Raw genomic sequence first — 19212 nt, 5'->3', positions numbered from 1 at the left:
GGATGGATAATGAATGGAGGATGGATGGATGATGAATGGAGGATGGATGGATGATGAATGGATGATGAATGGAGGATGGATGGATGATGGATGGATAGATGGATGGATGATGAATGGATGGATGGATGGATGAATGGAGGGATGGATGGATGATGAATGGAGGATGGATGGATGATGAATGGAGGATGGATGGATGATGGATGGAGGATGGATGGATGATGGATGGAGGATGGATGGATGGATGATGAATGGATGGATGGATGGATGAATGGAGGGATGGATGGATGATGAATGGAGGATGGATGGATGATGAATGGAGGATGGATGGAAGATGGATGGAGGATGGATGGATGGATGATGAATGGATGATGGATGGATGATGGATGGATGATGGATGAATGGAGGATGGATGGATGATGAATGGAGGATGGAGGGATGATGGATGGAGGATGGATGGATGATGGATGGAGGGATGGATGATGGATGATTGGAGGATGGATGGATGATGAATGGAGGATGGATGAATGGAGGATGGATGGATGATGGATGGATGATGGATGAATGGAGGATGGATGGATAATGAATGGAGGATGGATGGATGATGAATGGAGGATGGATGGATGATGAATGGATGATGAATGGAGGATGGATGGATGATGGATGGATAGATGGATGGATGATGAATGGATGGATGGATGGATGAATGGAGGGATGGATGGATGATGAATGGAGGATGGATGGATGATGAATGGAGGATGGATGGATGATGGATGGAGGATGGATGGATGATGGATGGAGGATGGATGGATGGATGATGAATGGATGGATGGATGGATGAATGGAGGGATGGATGGATGATGAATGGAGGATGGATGGATGATGAATGGAGGATGGATGGAAGATGGATGGAGGATGGATGGATGGATGATGAATGGATGATGGATGGATGATGGATGGATGATGGATGAATGGAGGATGGATGGATGATGAATGGAGGATGGAGGGATGATGGATGGAGGATGGATGGATGATGGATGGAGGGATGGATGATGGATGATTGGAGGATGGATGGATGATGAATGGAGGATGGATGAATGGAGGATGGATGGAGGATGGATGGATGATGGATGAATGGAGGATGGATGGATGATGAATGGAGGATGGATGGATGATGAATGGAGGGATGGATGATGGATGGAGGGATGGATGATGGATGGATGGAGGGATGATGAATGGATGGATGGATGATGAATGGAGGATGGATGGATGGATGATGAATGGAGGATGAATGGAGGATGGAGGGATGATGGATGGATGATGAATGGATGGATGATGAATGGAAAATGGATGGATGGATGATGGAGGGATGGATGATGGATGGATGGAGGATGAATGGATGGATGATGATGAATGGAGGATGGATGGATGGATGATGAATGGAGGATGGATGGATGATGAATGGAGGATGGAGGGATGATGGATGGAGGATGGATGGATGGATGAATGGAGGATGGATGGAGGATGGATGGATGATGAATGGAGGATGGATGGATGGATGATGAATGGAGGATGGATGGATGATGAATGGAGGATGGAGGGATGATGGATGGATGATGAATGGAGGATGAATGGATGGATGATGAATGGAGGATGGATGGATGGATGATGAATGGATGATGAATGGAGGATGGATGGATGGATGATGAATGGATGATGAATGGATGATGAATGGAGGATGGATGGATGGATGATGAATGGAGGATGGATGGATGATGAATGGAGGATGGATGGATGGATGATGAATGGAGGATGGATGGATGATGAATGGAGGATGGATGGATGATGAATGGAGGATGGATGGATGGATGATGAATGGAGGATGGATGGAGGATGGATGGATGGATGATGAATGGAGGATGGATGGATGATGGAGGGATGATGGATGGATGATGAATGGAGGATGAATGGATGGATGATGAATGAATGGAGGATGGATGATGGATGGATGATGAATGGAGGATGGATGGATGATGAATGGAGGATGGATGGATGATGAATGGAGGATGGATGGATGGAGGATGGAGGGATGATGGATGGATGATGAATGGAGGATGAATGGATGGATGATGAATGAATGGAGGATGGATGGAGGGATGGATGATGGATGGATGGAGGATGAATGGAGGATGGATGGATGGATGATGGAGGGATGGATGATGGATGGATGGAGGATGAATGGAGGATGGATGGATGGATGATGGATGGATGGAGGATGAATGGAGGATGGATGGATGGATGATGGAGGGATGGATGATGGATGGATGGAGGATGAATGGATGATGAATGGAGGATGGAGGGATGATGGATGGATGATGAATGGAGGATGAATGGATGGATGATGAATGGAGGATGGATGGATGGATGATGGAGGGATGGAGGATGAATGGAGGATGGAGGGATGATGGATGGATGATGAATGGAGGATGGAGGGATGGATGATGGATGATGGATGGATGGATGGATGAACGTTTTGTTTTCAGACTTCATAAATGACTTCAGTTCTCCTGTAAGTGTAATGAAGACCTTTGACCTCTCAGAAGTTGGTTCTCTACAGTTTTATCTACTAAATGCAGGTTTCAGGATGATGACGCCTTGTCCTGGACTGACACTGGCAGGACTACAGCTCCCATCATCCATCTGGAGGCCCCTCCCTCTCAGTCTGGTTGATCTGTCTCTGTCTGCAGTGATCCTGTTTGAAGCCTCCATGGAGTTTCTGGAAAACGCCGCTGATGAAGAAGATGAGGAGGAGGAGGCCGATGAAGACTCTTCATCCTTCTGCACCGCCCCCCTCCCCCCGGTGTTCCCACCCATCGCCACCGAAACCTTACCGTTGCATTTTGACTACAATCACAGGGAGGAGCAGGCAGCTGCCGTCGGAATGGGAGGCGGATCCAAAGCGGAGCGCTTTGACTCCGCCCCTAGAGACTACTACACAGTGAGATTGAGAGGTACTGACAGAGTGATGGTGCAGAGGGTGGAGCTGTGTCTCAAAGTAATGATTGTTTGTGGTTGTCCCCTCAGCTCTTTCAGACGGCCTGATGATCGATGCAGTCTTCCTCCCTCACTTCTCCTCCTCCCTGCTCCATCACTCCAACACCTGGACCTCCATCCTGTCCCATGGAGCCTTCTCCTCACACAAACCTCCACCTTCACCAGGTCAGTGCAGACCAGACTGCTCTGTTCATGACCAACCTCACATGGTGATCCTCTGATCTCTCCCTCAGCTGACCTCATCGCCATGGCGCCCCAGCTGGCCAATCAGAGGCTTGTTTGTGTCCTGGAGGCGTGTCACCTGGGCGGAGCCAGGACTGAACTGGTCCTGAGTCGAGGGTTCCACCTTAAAGACTGAGAGCTCCTCATCATCTGCTGTTTCCAGCGATGAAGAGGAACTTTTTCACTTTACCCTGGAAGCTGTGGTCCAGAAGAACCGAACCCTGATGATGTGTCAGAAACCTCTGTTCCTCTAACGTTTCAGCAGGGTGGAGCATCCAGACGGGAAGGATCTTTGATCGTTCTTCTCCTCTCTCCAGATCAGCCTTCAGGTTTTCTGCTGGACTTAGTTCTGTGTTGATGTGGCCATATGTGACCCTGGACCCGTGGAAGAGACACTGACCCACAGTACCACGGGTCCTCCACCATACATAACAGGGGACATAAGATGTTCTTCCACATATTCTTGCTTAGCTCCACAGCAGAACCACCTGGAGTGTTGTGAAAGTCTCTCCTGACCGAAGCTTCCAGCATGGTTCTGATGGTTGGACAGATGGAGATAACATCTAATGGTTGTCATGGAGACCTGATGACCCCTGGATGCCACTCTTTACTGTAGTTCTCCAACGGTGAACTTAGGAGATGTTTATCCTCCTCACTGTGTGGAGGAACATAAACGTGGGTCCTGGTCCGGTCCAGTGGACCAAATGGACCTCTGTGTCACATCACATTTATACCCCAGGGAACCAGAAAGTCACGAAGTTTCAGGTTCAGAAGAACCTTCAGGTTTATTTATTTCTGAAAATTAATTTCTTAATGTTGGACCTTTTCACTGAATGAACTCTGTCTTTTACACATCTTCATCAGGGACGGGTAATAAACTGGGCTCCATACGGCTGGTACCAGTAGAAGGTTTCAGAAACGATCTGAAGGAGGTCCAAATGTCTGCAGAGGTGACATCACTGCAGCATCCACAGACCTTCATGCCAATGTAGGAGAGCAGACATGTGAACAGAAGTTCCCACAGATCTGGTTCTGCTCAGCAGCAGATGTTCTGAATGAAACATGTTTTAGGTTCTGTGAAGTGAGACCTAAAGACCCGATCCATTTCTGTTGACTCTGTCTGGTTTATAATAGACCCTGATCTGCAAGTTCTGGGTGTTCTGCTCCAACATCTCTGTGTTGAAATCATACCAGAACCTAGCAGAACCACTGTGGAAGCGGTTCTCTGAACCATGTTGAAGCCCACAGCTGCTCCTGACATCTGCTCAGACTTCCTGCTGGAGCCTAATGCTTCCAGAGCTTTGGACCTGGAAATAATGTTCTCATGATGTTCTCATGATATGTTCTGCTCCTGTTTCCAGCAGTGTTGACGTTCTGATCAAACCGCCTGTTTGCCTCTCTGTGTTTTCTAAACTGTGAAGAAGTTTCCTGTAAAGAAATCTGAAGGTCCTGCATGGGATCCTCCTTGAAGGTTTCTTCAAACAGGAAGTAACTCTTTACTTGGTGGAAACAAGTGGAGCTCAAACGCTCCATGGTCTTCCTACACATCTGATACTGCAGCACAGTCTGATCTTCATAACATGACATTCATAACTACTTGACCACTTGGGGGCGCTCTCAGAGCATTGAGACTTCACCTCCAGATGGTCCAGTTGTCCTCAGATATGGAAATAAACCAGATTTTGATGTCACAGTGAAAGCAGCTTTGTCCTGACGCAGTAGGACACACCCTTCATCCCAACACACACACCATAGAAAATAAGGGATCCTAATAAATGACACACACCTGATATGTCCGCTTCATTTCTTCGTGTTTGGACCAACATAAAACACATTCTAGATGTATCAACGGATGAGAAACGTGACAGAAGTTTAAAATCAGCCAGAAATAAAGTCTGATCGTTTTTATTTGACAAATGAACAAAAAACATCTTAAACAAGGAGAACGTTGTTAAACTGGGACATCTGTCCAATCTGGTGTGTCCTAGTTAGAAACTGGGTTGACCGATAAAACTGAACATGTAGAACTAAGGGCCACACCAAGAGTCGCCAGCCTGGTCTGTTGGGTTCATACTGTTCCTCATCAGTAGGGGGCAGCAGATCTGGCTACAGGTGTTCAGCTGCGCTGACTGTGTCTCTGACAGATGTAGCGCAGCCTGGTGAAGCAGTGCAGGTCGTTGAGCCGGCCATCGTTGTGAATGTGAGCGCAGTCTTCATCTCCAGCACCGAGACCATGACCGGTCCAGCTGTCGGGCTGCCCGGGTTTCCATCGTCTAGAAAATTAAGCAGACACATCAGGTGGATTTAAGAGTCCTTGTTACTTTTGGTTTTGCTTCCTTGGATCCAGGCTTTCCAGTTCTTGTTCTAGATTGGTCTTGATCAGTTCTCCAGACTTTCTGAAGGCCTTTCAACATTGTTCTGTGAACTTTGGATGATTGACCTTTAAATCATTTAGTCAAACTGTCGTGAACCAAAGGCATCAAGCAGTGTGGCATCGACACACAACCAACAATTTGGTAGAGATCCTCTTTTTAACTGGATCTTTAGATTTTTTGGTACCAGCAGCCATAAAGATAATATTTGCTCCCATATGTATAAAAAGTCCTTGAGACAACAGAGATAAATAAGTGCCACATTAGATGTCCAATACCATGTTAAGGTTTAAACAGACTGAGGTCAGTCAGATGTTTTACCTGCGGTTCATGACATACGGCGTCTGATTGACCCACTCCCACCTTCCTGACTTCTCATCCGTCAGACCCACCCAGTAGAAAGTACCTGCAGAATGACGGGTCACAAAGTCCTGGACCATGGAGAGAGACCAACAATTAATCTAATGTGGTTGATATGATAGGATGTCAGTTTTTATGCAGATGACACCATAATTTTATCCACCACAGAGCATTTCTGTCCGTTTGCTCCATCAATAAGTTTAAACTCTCAAAATAAGTGAACAGATTAAAGAGGGACAGACTGTCTCACCCATTCTTCATCACCCATTAGTATGACCAGGTGAGACTCATGTCCATTACACCAGTCCCGAGCCTCGTGCCAGGACAGAGAGGTCCTACTGAAGAAGTAACAGCTGGTGCTGAAACTCTCCCAACCAAGGGGACAGCAGCCGTAAGAGACTGAACCTGAGACACAAGGGGACAGAGAAGATAATGACTACTGAAAGTGAAAACATCAGTGATACAACCAGAGTTCAGACTGCGGACGTTGTTGGAAATTGAGCACATGAGGACATTTTCCGAACATGCTATTGAAATTGAAAAAAATCCAGAAAACCATCAACATTCCCAGCATTTCCCAACGGGACGAAGGTGTTACCCCGAGTTCACGTTCTGTGTCTGCTCTGTCATCCGTTGCAAATTGAGCCATGAGGCAATTCACCTCCAGACTAAACCTTTGAGCGTCCATGGTGTCAAATATCTCCCAAGACCATCTGACATATTTGTGACCTTGTGTGATTGATTGTCTCTTACTTTGGAATGTTGGATATGCTTTACTTTTCTCGTGCCTTACTTCCTGCCTGACTTGATCTGTTCTGACAGACGATGAAGGAGGGCTCTTCTTCGTCATGCTGCAGCGCCACGGAGCCAATGTTAATTACCGCAATGACTAGAATGGCTTCTATTTGTGACGGAGGGCACGGATGACGGAGTCTGTGTGAACTCAGGTTTAAAGTAGGAATATTCCTGTGGGTTCTTTGGAAACTCTGCTATGTGTCAAGAGAGCGCACCATTGTTCATGTAGCGTTCCAGGGTACATTTAAGCTTGGCGACCGTCCTGCCGATGGTGTCCAGAGCCGAGAGCTGCTTCAGGCCTTCAGACACTGAGGAAACACAGAGTCAGGATCACCCAGAGGTTTCCAGATATTTTTGACGAGTTTAAGAGCCACGTGTTTCACCTGAGGTCAGCTGGTCCTTGTTGCTCTCCACAGAGAACTTCAGCCTCTGAACATCTTTAGTTGTGTCTGCAGTGCACAACAGGAAATGGCGTCAGATGAAGGACAGCTACAGCAGGTCAAGGTTACCTGGACAGGTGTGTTACCTTTAGTGAGCTGCAGGGTGGAGGTCAGCCACTCCGTCTGGTTGGACACAGTTTTCTCCACAGACCACAGCCGTCGCAGCGTGTTGGTGTCTGCACATGTGTACAGTCAGGAACATTCAGATTGTTACATTTCAAACCTTTTACCTGTTAAACACAAACGTGTTGAAGCTCCATCACCTGCAGCAGGTTCTACCTTTCAGATGACTGTGGATGATCCACAGTGCTGAATTATTGGACCTCAGCACAGCATTCAACACTGTTTGTCATAGTACATTACTAGAGCAACTGGAGAACTGGGTCTTACGTGGACAGGGATTTTTTGTGTCAACACGTAACTTTACATCAGAGTTGACAAAAATCACAGGTGGGGTCCCTTAAGGTTCTATCCTGGGACCCATCCTATTATCTACATGCTCCTGCTCGCTCAGATCATAACAAACTAGATAAGTTACCATAACTACGCAGAAGATACACATCTCTACACTACGATGTCATTAGGTGACTATAAACCTCTTCAAGTATTGGTTATATGCATAGAACAATTCAATGCATGGATCTGTCATAATGTTCTTTAGCTGAATAAAAACTAAACTAAATAAATTATTTTTGGACAAATGGAGAAATGATCAAGCGTCAGAACACAGCTTCAGTTATTACAGCTAGAAACCACAGATCAGGCCAGAAATCTGGGTGTAGTGATCGGCCTGAACCTTCAGAGGCACATAAAGACAATCACTAAATTAAAGCTGCAAGCAGCCTTGAAGGCCCTCGCACCTCAGCACAACCCGGCCGGTGCAGCGACCGTGCATATTCAGCATATTCAGTTTGGAGTGAATCAGACCATGCATGTGTAATTCAGAGCCAAACGTATGGCTGTGGCGTGACATCAGAATTCGCCACGCCATCATGGCCACACTCTCCAGCTAAAGCAGTAAGTACTGGCGACTGTCTAAGAACATCATGTTATCTGTTACTTGGGACAGTTTCACATTGATTAGGTGAAGAACATGAAACTTGACTCTGTAAAGGAAAACGTGATACTTCCTGTTGTCAGGGGGCGGGGCTTCGATGATGTCAGCATCTGATCAGTGAATATTGTTGAGGCCTAGAGGCAGATCAATCTCAGAAGGTTTCATTTGTCTGTGACTTTCCTTGTAGGAGCTATATCAATTTAGTCTATTATGGCGAGAAGTCATATTTTGAGGCATTGCCACGCCCACACGCTTTCATGTATCAAAAAGCTTTTGATAACTTTTGATCCCCAATCCCTTAAGAGTAAACTGAGTGATTTTCATGTCTCTAAGTCAAAAGCTGTAGGAGGAGTTCGCTCAGATATGCGGGCTAGAAATGGCACAAAAAGGTCAAAATGCCAAGTTCAATCCAAAATGGCTGACTTCCTGTGGGGTTTGAACCAATGCTCCAAGAGACTTTTTTGTAGGTCCTAACAAGTTACATACAGGTCCTTCTCAAAAAATTAGCATATTGTGATAAAGTTCATTAGTTTCTATAATGTAATGATGAAAATTTAACATTCATATATTTTAGATTCATTGCACACTAACTGAAATATTTCAGGTCTTTTATTGTCTTAATACGGATAATTTTGGCATACAGCTCATGAAAACCCAAAATTCCTATCTCACAAAATTAGCATATTTCATCCGACCAATAAAAGAAAAGTGTTTTTAATACAAAAAACGTCAACCTTCAAATAATCATGTACAGTTATGCACTCAATACTTGGTCGGGAATCCTTTTGCAGAAATGACTGCTTCAATGCGGCGTGGCATGGAGGCAATCAGCCTGTGGCACTGCTGAGGTCTTATGGAGGCCCAGGATGCTTCGATAGCGGCCTTTTGCTCATTCAGAGTGTTGGGTCTTGAGTCTCTCAACGTTCTCTTCACAATATCCCACAGATTCTCTATGGGGTTCAGGTCAGGAGAGTTGGCAGGCCAATTGAGCACAGCGATACCATGGTCAGTAAACCATTTACCAGTGGTTTTGGCACTGTGAGCAGGTGCCAGGTCGTGCTGAAAAACGAAATCTTCATCTCCCTAAAGCTTTTCAGTAGATGGAAGCATGAAGTGCTCCAAAATCTCCTGATAGCTAGCTGCATTGACCCTGCCCTTGATAAAACACAGTGGACCAACACTAGCAGCTGACACGGCAACCCAGACCATCACTGATTGTGGGTACTTGACACTGGACTTCTGGCATTTTGGCATTTCCTTCTCCCCAGTCTTCCTCCAGACTCTGGCACCTTGATTTCCGAATGACATGCAGAATTTGCTTTCATCCGAAAAAAGTACTTTGGACCACTGAGCAACAGTCCAGTGCTGCTTCTCTGTAGCCCAGGTCTGGGGAATGCGGCACCTGTAGCCCATTTCCTGCACACGCCTGTGCACGGTGGCTCTGGATGTTTCTACTCCAGACTCAGTCCACTGCTTCCACAGGTCCCCCAAGGTCTGGAATCGGCCCTTCTCCACAATCTTCCTCAGGGTCCGGTCACCTCTTCTCGTTATGCAGCGTTTTCTGCCACACTTTTTCCTTCCCACAGACTTCCCACTGAGGTGCCTTGATACAGCACTCTGGGAACAGTCTATTTGTTCTGAAATTTCTTTCTGTGTCTTACCCTCTTGCTTGAGGGTGTCAATAGTGGCCTTCTGGACAGCAGTCAGGTCGGCAGTCTTACCCATGATTGAGGTTTTGAGTGATAAACAAGGCTGGGAGTTTTAAAGGCCTCAGGAATCTTTTGCAGGTGTTTAGAGTTAACTCGTTGATTCAGATGATTAGGTTCATAGCTCGTTTTGAGACCCTTTTAATAATATGCTAATTTTGTGAGATAGGAATTTTGGGTTTTCATGAGCTGTATGCCAAAATCATCCGTATTAAGACAATAAAAGACCTGAAATATTTCAGTTAGTGTGCAATGAATCTAAAATATATGAATGTTAAATTTTCATCATGACATTATGGAAAATAATTAACTTTATCACAATATGCTAATTTTTTGAGAAGGACCTGTATGTGTACCAAATTTCAGATTGCTTGGTCAAAGCATGGCTTGTGGCTGATTATTTTTAATTTTCTAGGGGGCGCTGTGGACGAATATGTCACCTGATTTCTGTTGGGGACTGGACAAGGTTCAATCACATGGAATTTGGTGGAGATCAAATGATGTATGTGGAAATTAGAGGCAAACGTATGGACATGGCGTAACGTCCAAGTTCGGCGCGCTGCCATGGCCACGGCCTTTTATGAAAACTTACTGTGCTTCAAACGAAGTTAGACCCACTAGTTATCTGTCTTCTGACACACTTTCAAGTTGATTGGGTCAAGAGGGTCAGACAGGTACCTTTCCAAGTGAAAAAAGTGACTTCCTGTTCTGAGGGGGCGTGGCTTTGATGATGTCAGCATATGACCCCATAGGGTCGTCGGGAACCCGAATGTCCTCCTTCATGGCAACTTTGTTGTGGTTTGGCTTTTTTTTTGGAAAGTTATTGCATATTTTTAGTTTGGGCGCGAACGCCAAGTTCGTGTCCCGGCCACACCCCCTAAACATGGCCGTTAACTAAAAATTTTGATAACTTTTAATCCCCCATCCCTTAACTGCATATTGACAAAATATGAAGGCGATAGCTCAAAATCCCTAGGAGGAGTTTGTTAAAGTTCGAGGTGAGTAAAAGTGAAAAACGGGCAAAAATTGGCCTTTAATCCAAAATGGCCGACTTCCTGTGCATTTTAGGGCATACCCCCAAGAGACTTTTTTTCTTTGCTTGAGGAGCTCTAGCATTGTGCCGAATTTCAGATCTCTACGACTTACGGTTCGGGCTATCTCACGTTTGGGGGCGTGGCTAAGTGGTTTGGTCACGCCCACTGATGACGACATTAAGGATCAAGAATTTTCGTTGGGGGACAATTTTGGGTAAAAGCCTGTGCATCTAGGGGCTTGGCAAAGTCCCCATATTGCCCTGCAAAGACCAAACGGAATAATAATAATGATAAGAATTCTAGCGATTACATTAGGTCCTTGCAGTTTTCCTGCTCGGCCCTAATAAGCCTTCTATCACCTGAAGAACATCTCCAGGATTAAAGGACTAATGTCCCAGCAGGATCTGGAGAAACTCATTCATGTGTGTATTTTTAGTGGAACTGATTACTGCAACGGTGTCTTCACAGGTCTGCCTAAAAAGTGGATCAGACAGCTGTAGTTGATCCAGAACGCTGCTGCCCGCGTCCTCACTAGAAACTAGAGAACATCAGCCTAGTTCTAAAGTCCTCCCACAGGCTACCTGGACCTCAGAGAATTCAATTCAGTTTATTTATATAGCGCCAATTCACAACACATGTCGTCTCAAGGTTCTTCACAACGGTCAGGTTCATACATTCCAATTAATCATAACCATTGAACAGTTCAGTCAGATTCAGTTATTTATTCAAATTGGATAAAAAGTTTTTCTATCTAAGGAAACCCAGCAGATTGCATCCAGTCAGTGACTTGCAGCATTCACTCCTCCTGGATGAGCATGTAGAGACAGTGGACAGTCACTGGTGTTGACTTTGCAGCAATCCCTCATACTGAGCATGCATGTAGCAACAGTGGAGAGAAAAAACTCCCTTTTAACAGGAAGAAAACTATGAACTAAAACAGTTCATAGTTTAATTGTCCAACTTTTACTTTTCTTAACCTGCTTTTTTTATGTCGCTGTTTTCTTTCTGTTTTCATCATGTAAAACATTTTGAAATGTCTTGTTAATGAAATGTTCTATATAAATACACTTAACCATCATCCATCCATCTATCCTTCCATCCATTCCTACATACATCCATCCATCATCATCCATCCATCCATCATCATCCATCCATCCATCTCCATCCATCATCCTTCATCATCGTCCATCCATCCATCTCCATCCATCATCCTTCATCATCGTCCATCCATCCATCCATCCATCCATCCATCTCCATCCATCATCCTTCATCATCATCCATCCATCATCCATCCATCCATCCATGGTTTAATACATGCAGACATGTTTATCGGGTCACCTAAAGAGCTTATTGCTCACCAACTATCTACCAACAACCTGGAGAGCAGATCCTCAGTCCAGTTCATTCTCCAAATCACTATCCAGCCATAAATGACTAAACAAGGGGTTTACATGAACATAAAAGCACCAGCTGCACTGGTACCACTGAGCTTTATGCATAAACATGTCCGTCAGTTGCTGTTGGAAAAGGGGGTTTATGCCAAGTTAATGTAATTTTCTTCATTCTTTTGTAAATATGTGTCATCCTCATGATATTCAGGAGGCGCACGTTGCACAGCCTGTTCAGCTGCATACAACACTTCATTAAAGGCTGGATGCGAGCTAGAGTCCACCAGGGTTTTATAGGAACAATGATCTAGAAGCATCACTTTCTTCACGTTCACTGCTGCTGTCTGCACCTGAAGCTTCAGTAACAGTAGAAACATCTTTATGATCATTCATCTTTCTCCAGTATGTTTCTGTTAAACTGAAAAATTGACCCACTGGGAAGAAAAGGAGTCAAACACACCACAGGAACTGCAGTGGATTTAGCCCAACCTAACACTGCTCCAGCCATGCTCTGGATGTTCTTTCCTCTGAATATTTATGTTGCTAGGTTCCTCTATTGGATTGTCATTAATGCAACTTTCCTAGTATCCAGGTCCTACCCTGGAAGCCCCATAGTGGACTAGCACAGTGTCCAGATCAACAGTTCTGGTCATGAACTTTGGGTAATGACAGAAAATCAAGGATCATACACATTGAAATGTTGGCTGAAGTTTTTCTGTCAGATTAACCGTTTAACGTGATCAGGTCCTTTCTCCAGCCGCCATGATACAAATCAGGTCAGAGAAATCTCTTAGAAATCTCTCAGAGATCTTTACATCCCACTCTAAACATTGAAAACAGGACTCTGTCGCTGACCAAAGTCCTTCTGAAAAATAAAAAGTATTAAAGAGCAGAGAAACAGTCTGAAAGTCAGCATTACAGGAGCTGGACCCACTGGGAAATGTGTGGATGTACTCACTGGTGACTCCAACTGCTATGATGAATATCAGGACGAAAGAGACCCCCAGGCCTGGATACAACCAGCGTCTGAACCTGGGGACACCTGAGAAGGAGACGGGACGGGGCTCTAATGGACAGAGAGACATGTTAGTTACCAGTCATCCCAGTCTCTGCCCAGTTTAGACTCATCAGCATGTACCTTTGTTCCAGAAGGAGTTGCTGTCGTCCTCAACTTCGTCGTGGTATTCAGTCGTCATGGTGTCTGTTCTCGTCTTCGTCTCTGTCAGGAAGATGAAGGCTGAACAAACAAAGCGGGCGTCCAACAACGATGAGCTGCAGGTCAATGGCCACAGAACGCACTTTGAACTGGAAAACACCAGGTAGGTGCGCACGCACGCGTGTGTGTGTGTGTGTGTGTGTGTGTGTGTGCGTGCATTGGAACATCAAAGGGTGAAGGGAAAAATTGTCTAAAGACAAACAGTGAAGGAAAAAGGCTCTGAGAGGAACTGAAGCAGGAAGTTTCCAGATGTTACTTTAATGCCACAGCAGACCATAAAACATCTTCTCATTTGATTCAAGATTCAACAAAGCCTCATCTTTAACACCAACTGGTCCCTGTGAGAGTCTGTAACTGGTTCCAGTCCGCAGCAGGTTCACTCTCTGGTGATTCAGGCGGGTTCAAGATGATTCAGGCGGATTCAGGTGGGTTCGAGCGGGTTCAGGTGGATTCAGGCGGGTTCAAAACGATTCAGGTGGGTTCGGGCAGATTCAGGTTTATTCAGGCGGGTTCAGGCGGGTTCAGGTGGGTTCAGGTGTGCACACTGCGTTTCTGACAGATGAAGCGGGTACTGATGCTGCAGTGCATGTCGTTGAGTCGTCCATCCTTGTGAAGATGAGCACAGTCTTCATCTTCAGGACCGAGACCGTGACCGGTCCAGGCATCAGGCTGCCCAGGCATCCACCGCCTGGAGACACACACACACACACACACCACAGTCAGGAAGAAGGTGTCATCAGAAACCTGAATAAAACTGTCCTGAAGCTAGCAGAAAATGTTGGTTAGAGAACAGTTGTCCAGCTGTACCTGCGCTCCATGGAGTAAGGGGTCTGGTTCACCCACTCCCACTTCCCAGTTCTCCCATCAGTCAAACCCACCCAGTATAGGTGAGGAACTGAGTTCCTGGTCACAAAGTCCTGCAGAGCACAGAAAAGACAGATGAAGGAGAGCTTGAATTCAGCAGGGGTTTATCCTAGAGTGAGGTAAGATGACCTTCTGGAAAGTCCACCACATACTCCATGTAGCCAAAAGTAACTTTCTGTCTACTTCTACTTTGATGACATCCTATTGTTCATCTATAAAGTCCAGTTTGTTGATGGACCCACTGTTGCCAGCAACAGCAACTTGAACTATTCTGTAAACATCTTCCTCAAGGTTTAGGAGTGTGTTCATAGTTAGATTTATTTCAAGGTTTTCCTGAAGGAACCAAAGGGTTCTTAGGAACTTAACTATGTGGCTTCAGGGGTGGATGAGATTCACTTTGAGTACCTGAAGTTCTTGGACCTTAATGAGCTGATTTACTAATGAAACACTGCAGGAGGTTGGGGATAGTTCCTTTAAATTGAACCCTGGTGGTGGTCCTTCTTTAGAAAAGGAAAAAAGCCTCTGAGGTCTGTGTTCAGATACCACCAGAAAGCCCAATTGATCTAGAGCCTATGGTTCAGGAGAAACAGTGATTGTTTCTCTTGAAAACATACCCCCCCACCAACGATATTCATAGGTGTATGGGAGTTGGCCCAAATGAACCGTGTCCGTGGTGGTGTCCCGTTGAGTGGACTCTGGGAGAAGTAATGGGGTTTAGGACCTTACGAAGGTGCTGCTTCTCCAGAAGATATGGTTCACATGTGCGGTTTGGATGTCCTCTGGACATCACTTAGAGGGTTGTATGTCTGACGGACATCTGAACCTCAAAGGGACATGGTGGTACTGGACATAACCAGGACTGGCTGCAGAGATTGTCCGCCCAGAATAAATTTCTAGAGTCATGGTTGTTAGAGATGCTTTATTGATTCCAGGAGGGAAAGGGAGGGTCTGCCATTAGATCCCGAGAATAGGATGGATGGACGGACGGACGGACGGACAGAAAGACAGACAGACAGACAACTCACCCACTCCTCATTGGTGTGCAGGATCACCAGGTGAGCATTCTTCCTCTCACACCAGTTCTTGGCCTCGTTCCAGGACAGGGTCTGATGGCTGAAGAGGTAACAGTCTGAGTTGAACTGAGTCCAGTCTACAGGACAACATGGTCCTGCTGCTGAGCCTGAGACAGACACAGAGACACTCAGACATGTGGACAGCGTGAGGACATGCGTGTCTCTGAAGCTGCCCTTACTGTTTCTGATGATGCGTTCGAGGGAACATTTGAGGCCGTCGACCTTCCTGCTGAGAGAGTCGAGCACCGACAGCTGCTGCAGGGCTGCTGACACTAAACACACACACAGATAATCCAGGTTCTGATCCATCCCAGAGGGTTCTGACTGTTACTGAACACACACAGACCTGAGGACAGGCGGTCCTTGGTGTCCTGAATGGACTGCTGCATCTGATGAACGTCTTTAACGGACTCTGGAAGAGAAAATGTTCTGCATGTCAGTCAGTTTAACTGCAAAAGGAACCAAAACCAGACATGGAGAATTGTTTAGCCACTGATCCTGGGCTGGTACACTAGAATTAGGTTAGTGTGCTTTTATTCTGAAAGTCCTGCAGTGACAGCTGTGCTTCCTGGGGTCATAATGTTTTACCGTGAGCCTGCTGCAGAGATGCATTCAGGGACTCCATCTTGCCGTTCAGGCTGGAGATCTCCTCCTCTGCAGACCACAGGCTGCTTGATGTCTTCTTGTCTGATCACAAGCACACAGAGCAGTCACTACACCTGGTCCGAACAGAGTCTGCAGAACCACTGTCTTCACTAACACTGGTTAGTTTTCTGTGGTTCTGATCCAACACCTCAGGCAGCCACACTTTAGTAGGATCCTTTAAAGCCTTCCTGATCACCACGTCTCCAGGTTTCCTGAAGGTCTGGTTCACAGAACAAAACTACAGCAGAACTGTCTGAGAATGGACCCTGCAGAACCATTGCTGTTCATGTCAGGGTACAAGAACATGAGTCCAGGTGGGCTGAAGAAGAAGCTCCAAATGAAAACCTTTGTGTCCCTTTTTAACATGTTTACCAGAATCTTTGCTCAGATTTCAGGAAATCTGTGGACTTTCTTCTATTTTACAGACGGTTAGAGGTTCCGTTCTGATGGACCAACCAGCTATGTGTGTGTGTGTGTGTGGACTCACAGGTGACTACCAGCACTATGAGGAGAATGAGGAGGACGAGGACCCCGGCAACCATCACGGCAGGAAACCAATAACGTCTGAACCTGAAGATACCTGAGGCTGAGCCAGGAGGACTCTCTGAGAAACAGACATGGAGACAGATGGACAGAGTCAGAAATACATAAAACATCTCCATCGTCTAGGACCATCCCCCTCAGACCTTTGATCCAGAGGGCGCAGGTGTCCAGGTCCTTGTCACTGAAGTTGTTGAACATGGTGGAGATGTTTCAGTCCGCTATCAGAGCTGATCTTCAGAGCTGCTTGGACAAATGAAGCAAACACTGACAGGAGGTAAGGAACAGCTAGAGAAGAACGCCTCAACATTTCAAACACAGACAAACTGAAGGTAAAGATCTCACCTGCTCCTCGCTTTGTTTCTGTCTCTGCAGGAACCAACAGTTTTCAGTTGAACTTCTCTAGAAACACCAGCCTCCCCTTCCTCCTCCTCCTCCACCTCCTCCTCCTCCTCCCATCACACTGGGTAAACATGTCCACTCATCACTTTATTATTTCATAACGTTTCTCTGTTTGCTGGGTTTCAGATGCTTTTCCTTCCATTCAATCTCCAGAACTTCTGTTTTTGACTGGAGCAGATTTTTGGGGAAGGAAGTGGTCCTCAGGCCACACTTCCCTAAAAGAACCGAAGTTTAAACCAGAACTCTGCAGGACAACAAGCCCACAGACACATGCATGGCCTCTGAACACGGAGATCTGTCTACATACCAGATCATCACAGGAACTAAAGGACACCATTCAGAACCAGTTCATTCTGGGAATCAGAACACCTGACACAAACATCCCTGCCTGCAGAAGAGAGTCTATGTGGAGGTGGCTTCCCGACCTTCTTCATGCTGGCCCATGTTGAAACCCAGGAGTAACCCCCCTCCCCGATCAGACCAGTGACGACATGTTTAGCCGCATGCTGTCATTCAACCGCTGGCTGTCTAGGTGGTGTCCAGAAAACAATGTGGGCTACATTGATAACTGGCAAACATTTTGGAGAAAACCTGGTCTGATCCGGAGAGACGGCATCCATTCCACTTTGGATGGAGCTGCTCTTCTTTCTAGAAATCTGGCCGAATTTATTAGTTCTCCAGAACTCTGACAACCCAGGGTTCAGACCAGGAAGCAGGGTCATAGTTTAACACCCCTCTCTGCAGCTTCTGTACTGCTACCCACCCATTACCCTATTAAGACAGTGTCTCGCCCACGGCCAAAATTGAATAGATTAAAAAATTATCTAAAAGGAGGAAATCAGGAAAATCTAATAAAAATAAACACAACTCAGACTAAAAAGAAAAATAAAACAATTAAATGTGGCTTACTGAACATAAGATCTCTCTCTTCAAAGACTTTGCTAGTTAGTGACCTGATTTGTGACAATCAGATTGATTTATTTTGCCTCACAGAAACCTGGCTGCAGCAAGAGGATTATGTTACTATAAATGAATCAACTCCTACTAATTATTTAAATTTTCACATTCCTCAAAATACTGGGCGAGGAGGAGGAGTAGCAACCATCTTTCAGTCCGATTTATTGATTAGTCCCAGACCAATCAATAGCTACAACTCTTTTGAATATTTAATCCTTAGTTTTCCTCATCCAAATTGCAAAGCACTAAAACCACTTCTATTTGTTGTTTTGTACCGTCCACCAGGCCCTTACTCTCAATTTTTAGATCAGTTTTCAGACCTTTTATCTGATTTAGTGTTAAATACAGATAAAGTTATTATAGTGGGGGATTTTAACATTCATGTTGACACTGAAAGTGATAGCCTAAATATAGCGTTTAATGCTATCTTAGACTCAATTGGCTTTGATCAAAACATTAACAAACCTACCCACCTTTGTCTTCATTCTCTGGACCTTGTGCTGACATATGGCATTGAGTGTAAAGACATAACAATATTCCCTCATAACCCTGTCCTGTCTGACCATTTCTTAATAACCTTTGAGTTTAATTTAACCGAGTACTCCACAAGTGAAAGAAAATTTCATTATAGTAGATCATTATTAGACGATGTTGTAACAACCTTTAAAGAATCTGTTCCACTTTTAATTTCCTCATTATCACTGAAAACCACAGTGGAGGACAATAATTCTGTTTCTGCCCCTTCACAAATTGATTCTCTTGTTCATAGTGTTACTTCATCATTGTGTGATGCATTAGACAATGCAGCCCCCTTGAAAAAAAAGGTAATTATTAATAGGAGGCTAGCTCCTTGGTTTAATTCAGAGCTGCGTACTTTAAAGCACAATGTTAGAACATTGGAGAGAAAATGGCGCTCTACACACCTAGAGGATTCCTACTTAATCTGGAAAAATAGCCTACTGTTGTATAAAAAGACACTTCGCCAAGCTAGAACAGCTTATTTCTCATCATTAATAGAAGAGAACAAGAATAATCCTAGGTTTCTCTTTAGTACAGTTGCTAAACTTACACAGAGTCATAGCTCTGTTGA

The 19212-nt window shown here is 45.2% G+C and overlaps 3 protein-coding genes across 11 annotated transcripts in view; 1 reads left to right on the top strand and 2 right to left on the bottom strand.

Annotated features, from left to right (window-relative positions):
• The window catches only part of si:ch73-71d17.2 (RPA-related protein RADX), a 14418-nt gene extending 9355 nt beyond the window's left edge, over positions 1–5063 (top strand). For 3 of the 7 annotated variants that reach the window (XM_047384992.1, XM_047384990.1, XM_047384993.1), the window contains exons 17-19: positions 2745–3008; positions 3082–3216; positions 3285–5063. In XM_047384992.1, coding sequence (XP_047240948.1) covers positions 2745–3008; positions 3082–3216; positions 3285–3409 — 524 coding nt within the window. In that variant the 3' untranslated portion in view covers positions 3410–5063. Of the gene's footprint in view, positions 1–2614; positions 3009–3081; positions 3217–3284 lie in introns of those variants that run through there. The other 4 variants (XR_007041234.1, XR_007041233.1, XM_047384994.1 and 1 more) reach the window with 4 other exon arrangements.
• Positions 5064–5162: 99 nt separating this feature from the next.
• LOC124880091 (C-type lectin domain family 10 member A-like) lies at positions 5163–13723 on the bottom strand. Its single transcript, XM_047385001.1, is given in 9 exon segments — positions 5163–5436; positions 5438–5546; positions 5967–6076; positions 6256–6410; positions 7016–7108; positions 7184–7249; positions 7327–7416; positions 13384–13491; positions 13564–13723. Coding segments are annotated over 9 exon segments (846 nt in total). The 5' UTR covers positions 13622–13723; the 3' UTR covers positions 5163–5379.
• Positions 13724–13871: 148 nt separating this feature from the next.
• Positions 13872–17758, bottom strand: LOC124880090 (C-type lectin domain family 10 member A-like). 3 transcript variants are annotated; one of them, XM_047384999.1, is made up of 9 exons: positions 17109–17758; positions 16910–17006; positions 16711–16827; positions 16167–16265; positions 15925–15990; positions 15758–15850; positions 15531–15685; positions 14449–14558; positions 13872–14329 (listed from the first exon to the last, which is right to left on the bottom strand). In XM_047384999.1, exons 2-9 carry the CDS (start codon positions 16962–16964, stop codon positions 14173–14175), a joined length of 852 nt encoding a protein of 283 aa, XP_047240955.1. In that variant the 5' UTR covers positions 16965–17006; positions 17109–17758; the 3' UTR covers positions 13872–14172. The 3 variants fall into 3 exon arrangements, with proteins under 3 accessions (XP_047240955.1, XP_047240954.1, XP_047240953.1); XM_047384998.1 differs by having other exon boundaries at positions 16910–17030; positions 17109–17146; XM_047384997.1 differs by lacking the exon at positions 17109–17758 and having other exon boundaries at positions 16910–17102.
• Between the last annotated feature and the right edge of the window lie 1454 nt (positions 17759–19212).

Source organism: Girardinichthys multiradiatus, chromosome 14 (assembly GCF_021462225.1).
Source record: "Girardinichthys multiradiatus isolate DD_20200921_A chromosome 14, DD_fGirMul_XY1, whole genome shotgun sequence".
NCBI lineage: Eukaryota > Metazoa > Chordata > Actinopteri > Cyprinodontiformes > Goodeidae > Girardinichthys > Girardinichthys multiradiatus.
Note: the sequence above shows the minus strand (reverse complement) of the source record. Positions and strands in the feature narration are given on the sequence as shown.

Bases quoted from the DNA above. Each gene is read 5' to 3' on its own strand.
- LOC124880090 (XM_047384999.1), bottom strand. From the start codon at position 16,964: ATGTTCAACAACTTCAGTGACAAGGACCTGGACACCTGCGCCCTCTGG. The intron at 15,991-16,166 runs GTAAAACATTAT...TTTCTCTTCCAG, and splicing joins ATCTCTGCAGCAGGCTCACG to AGTCCGTTAAAGACGTTCAT. The intron at 14,330-14,448 runs GTACAGCTGGAC...GTGTGTCTCCAG, and splicing joins CCTTACTCCATGGAGCGCAG to GCGGTGGATGCCTGGGCAGC.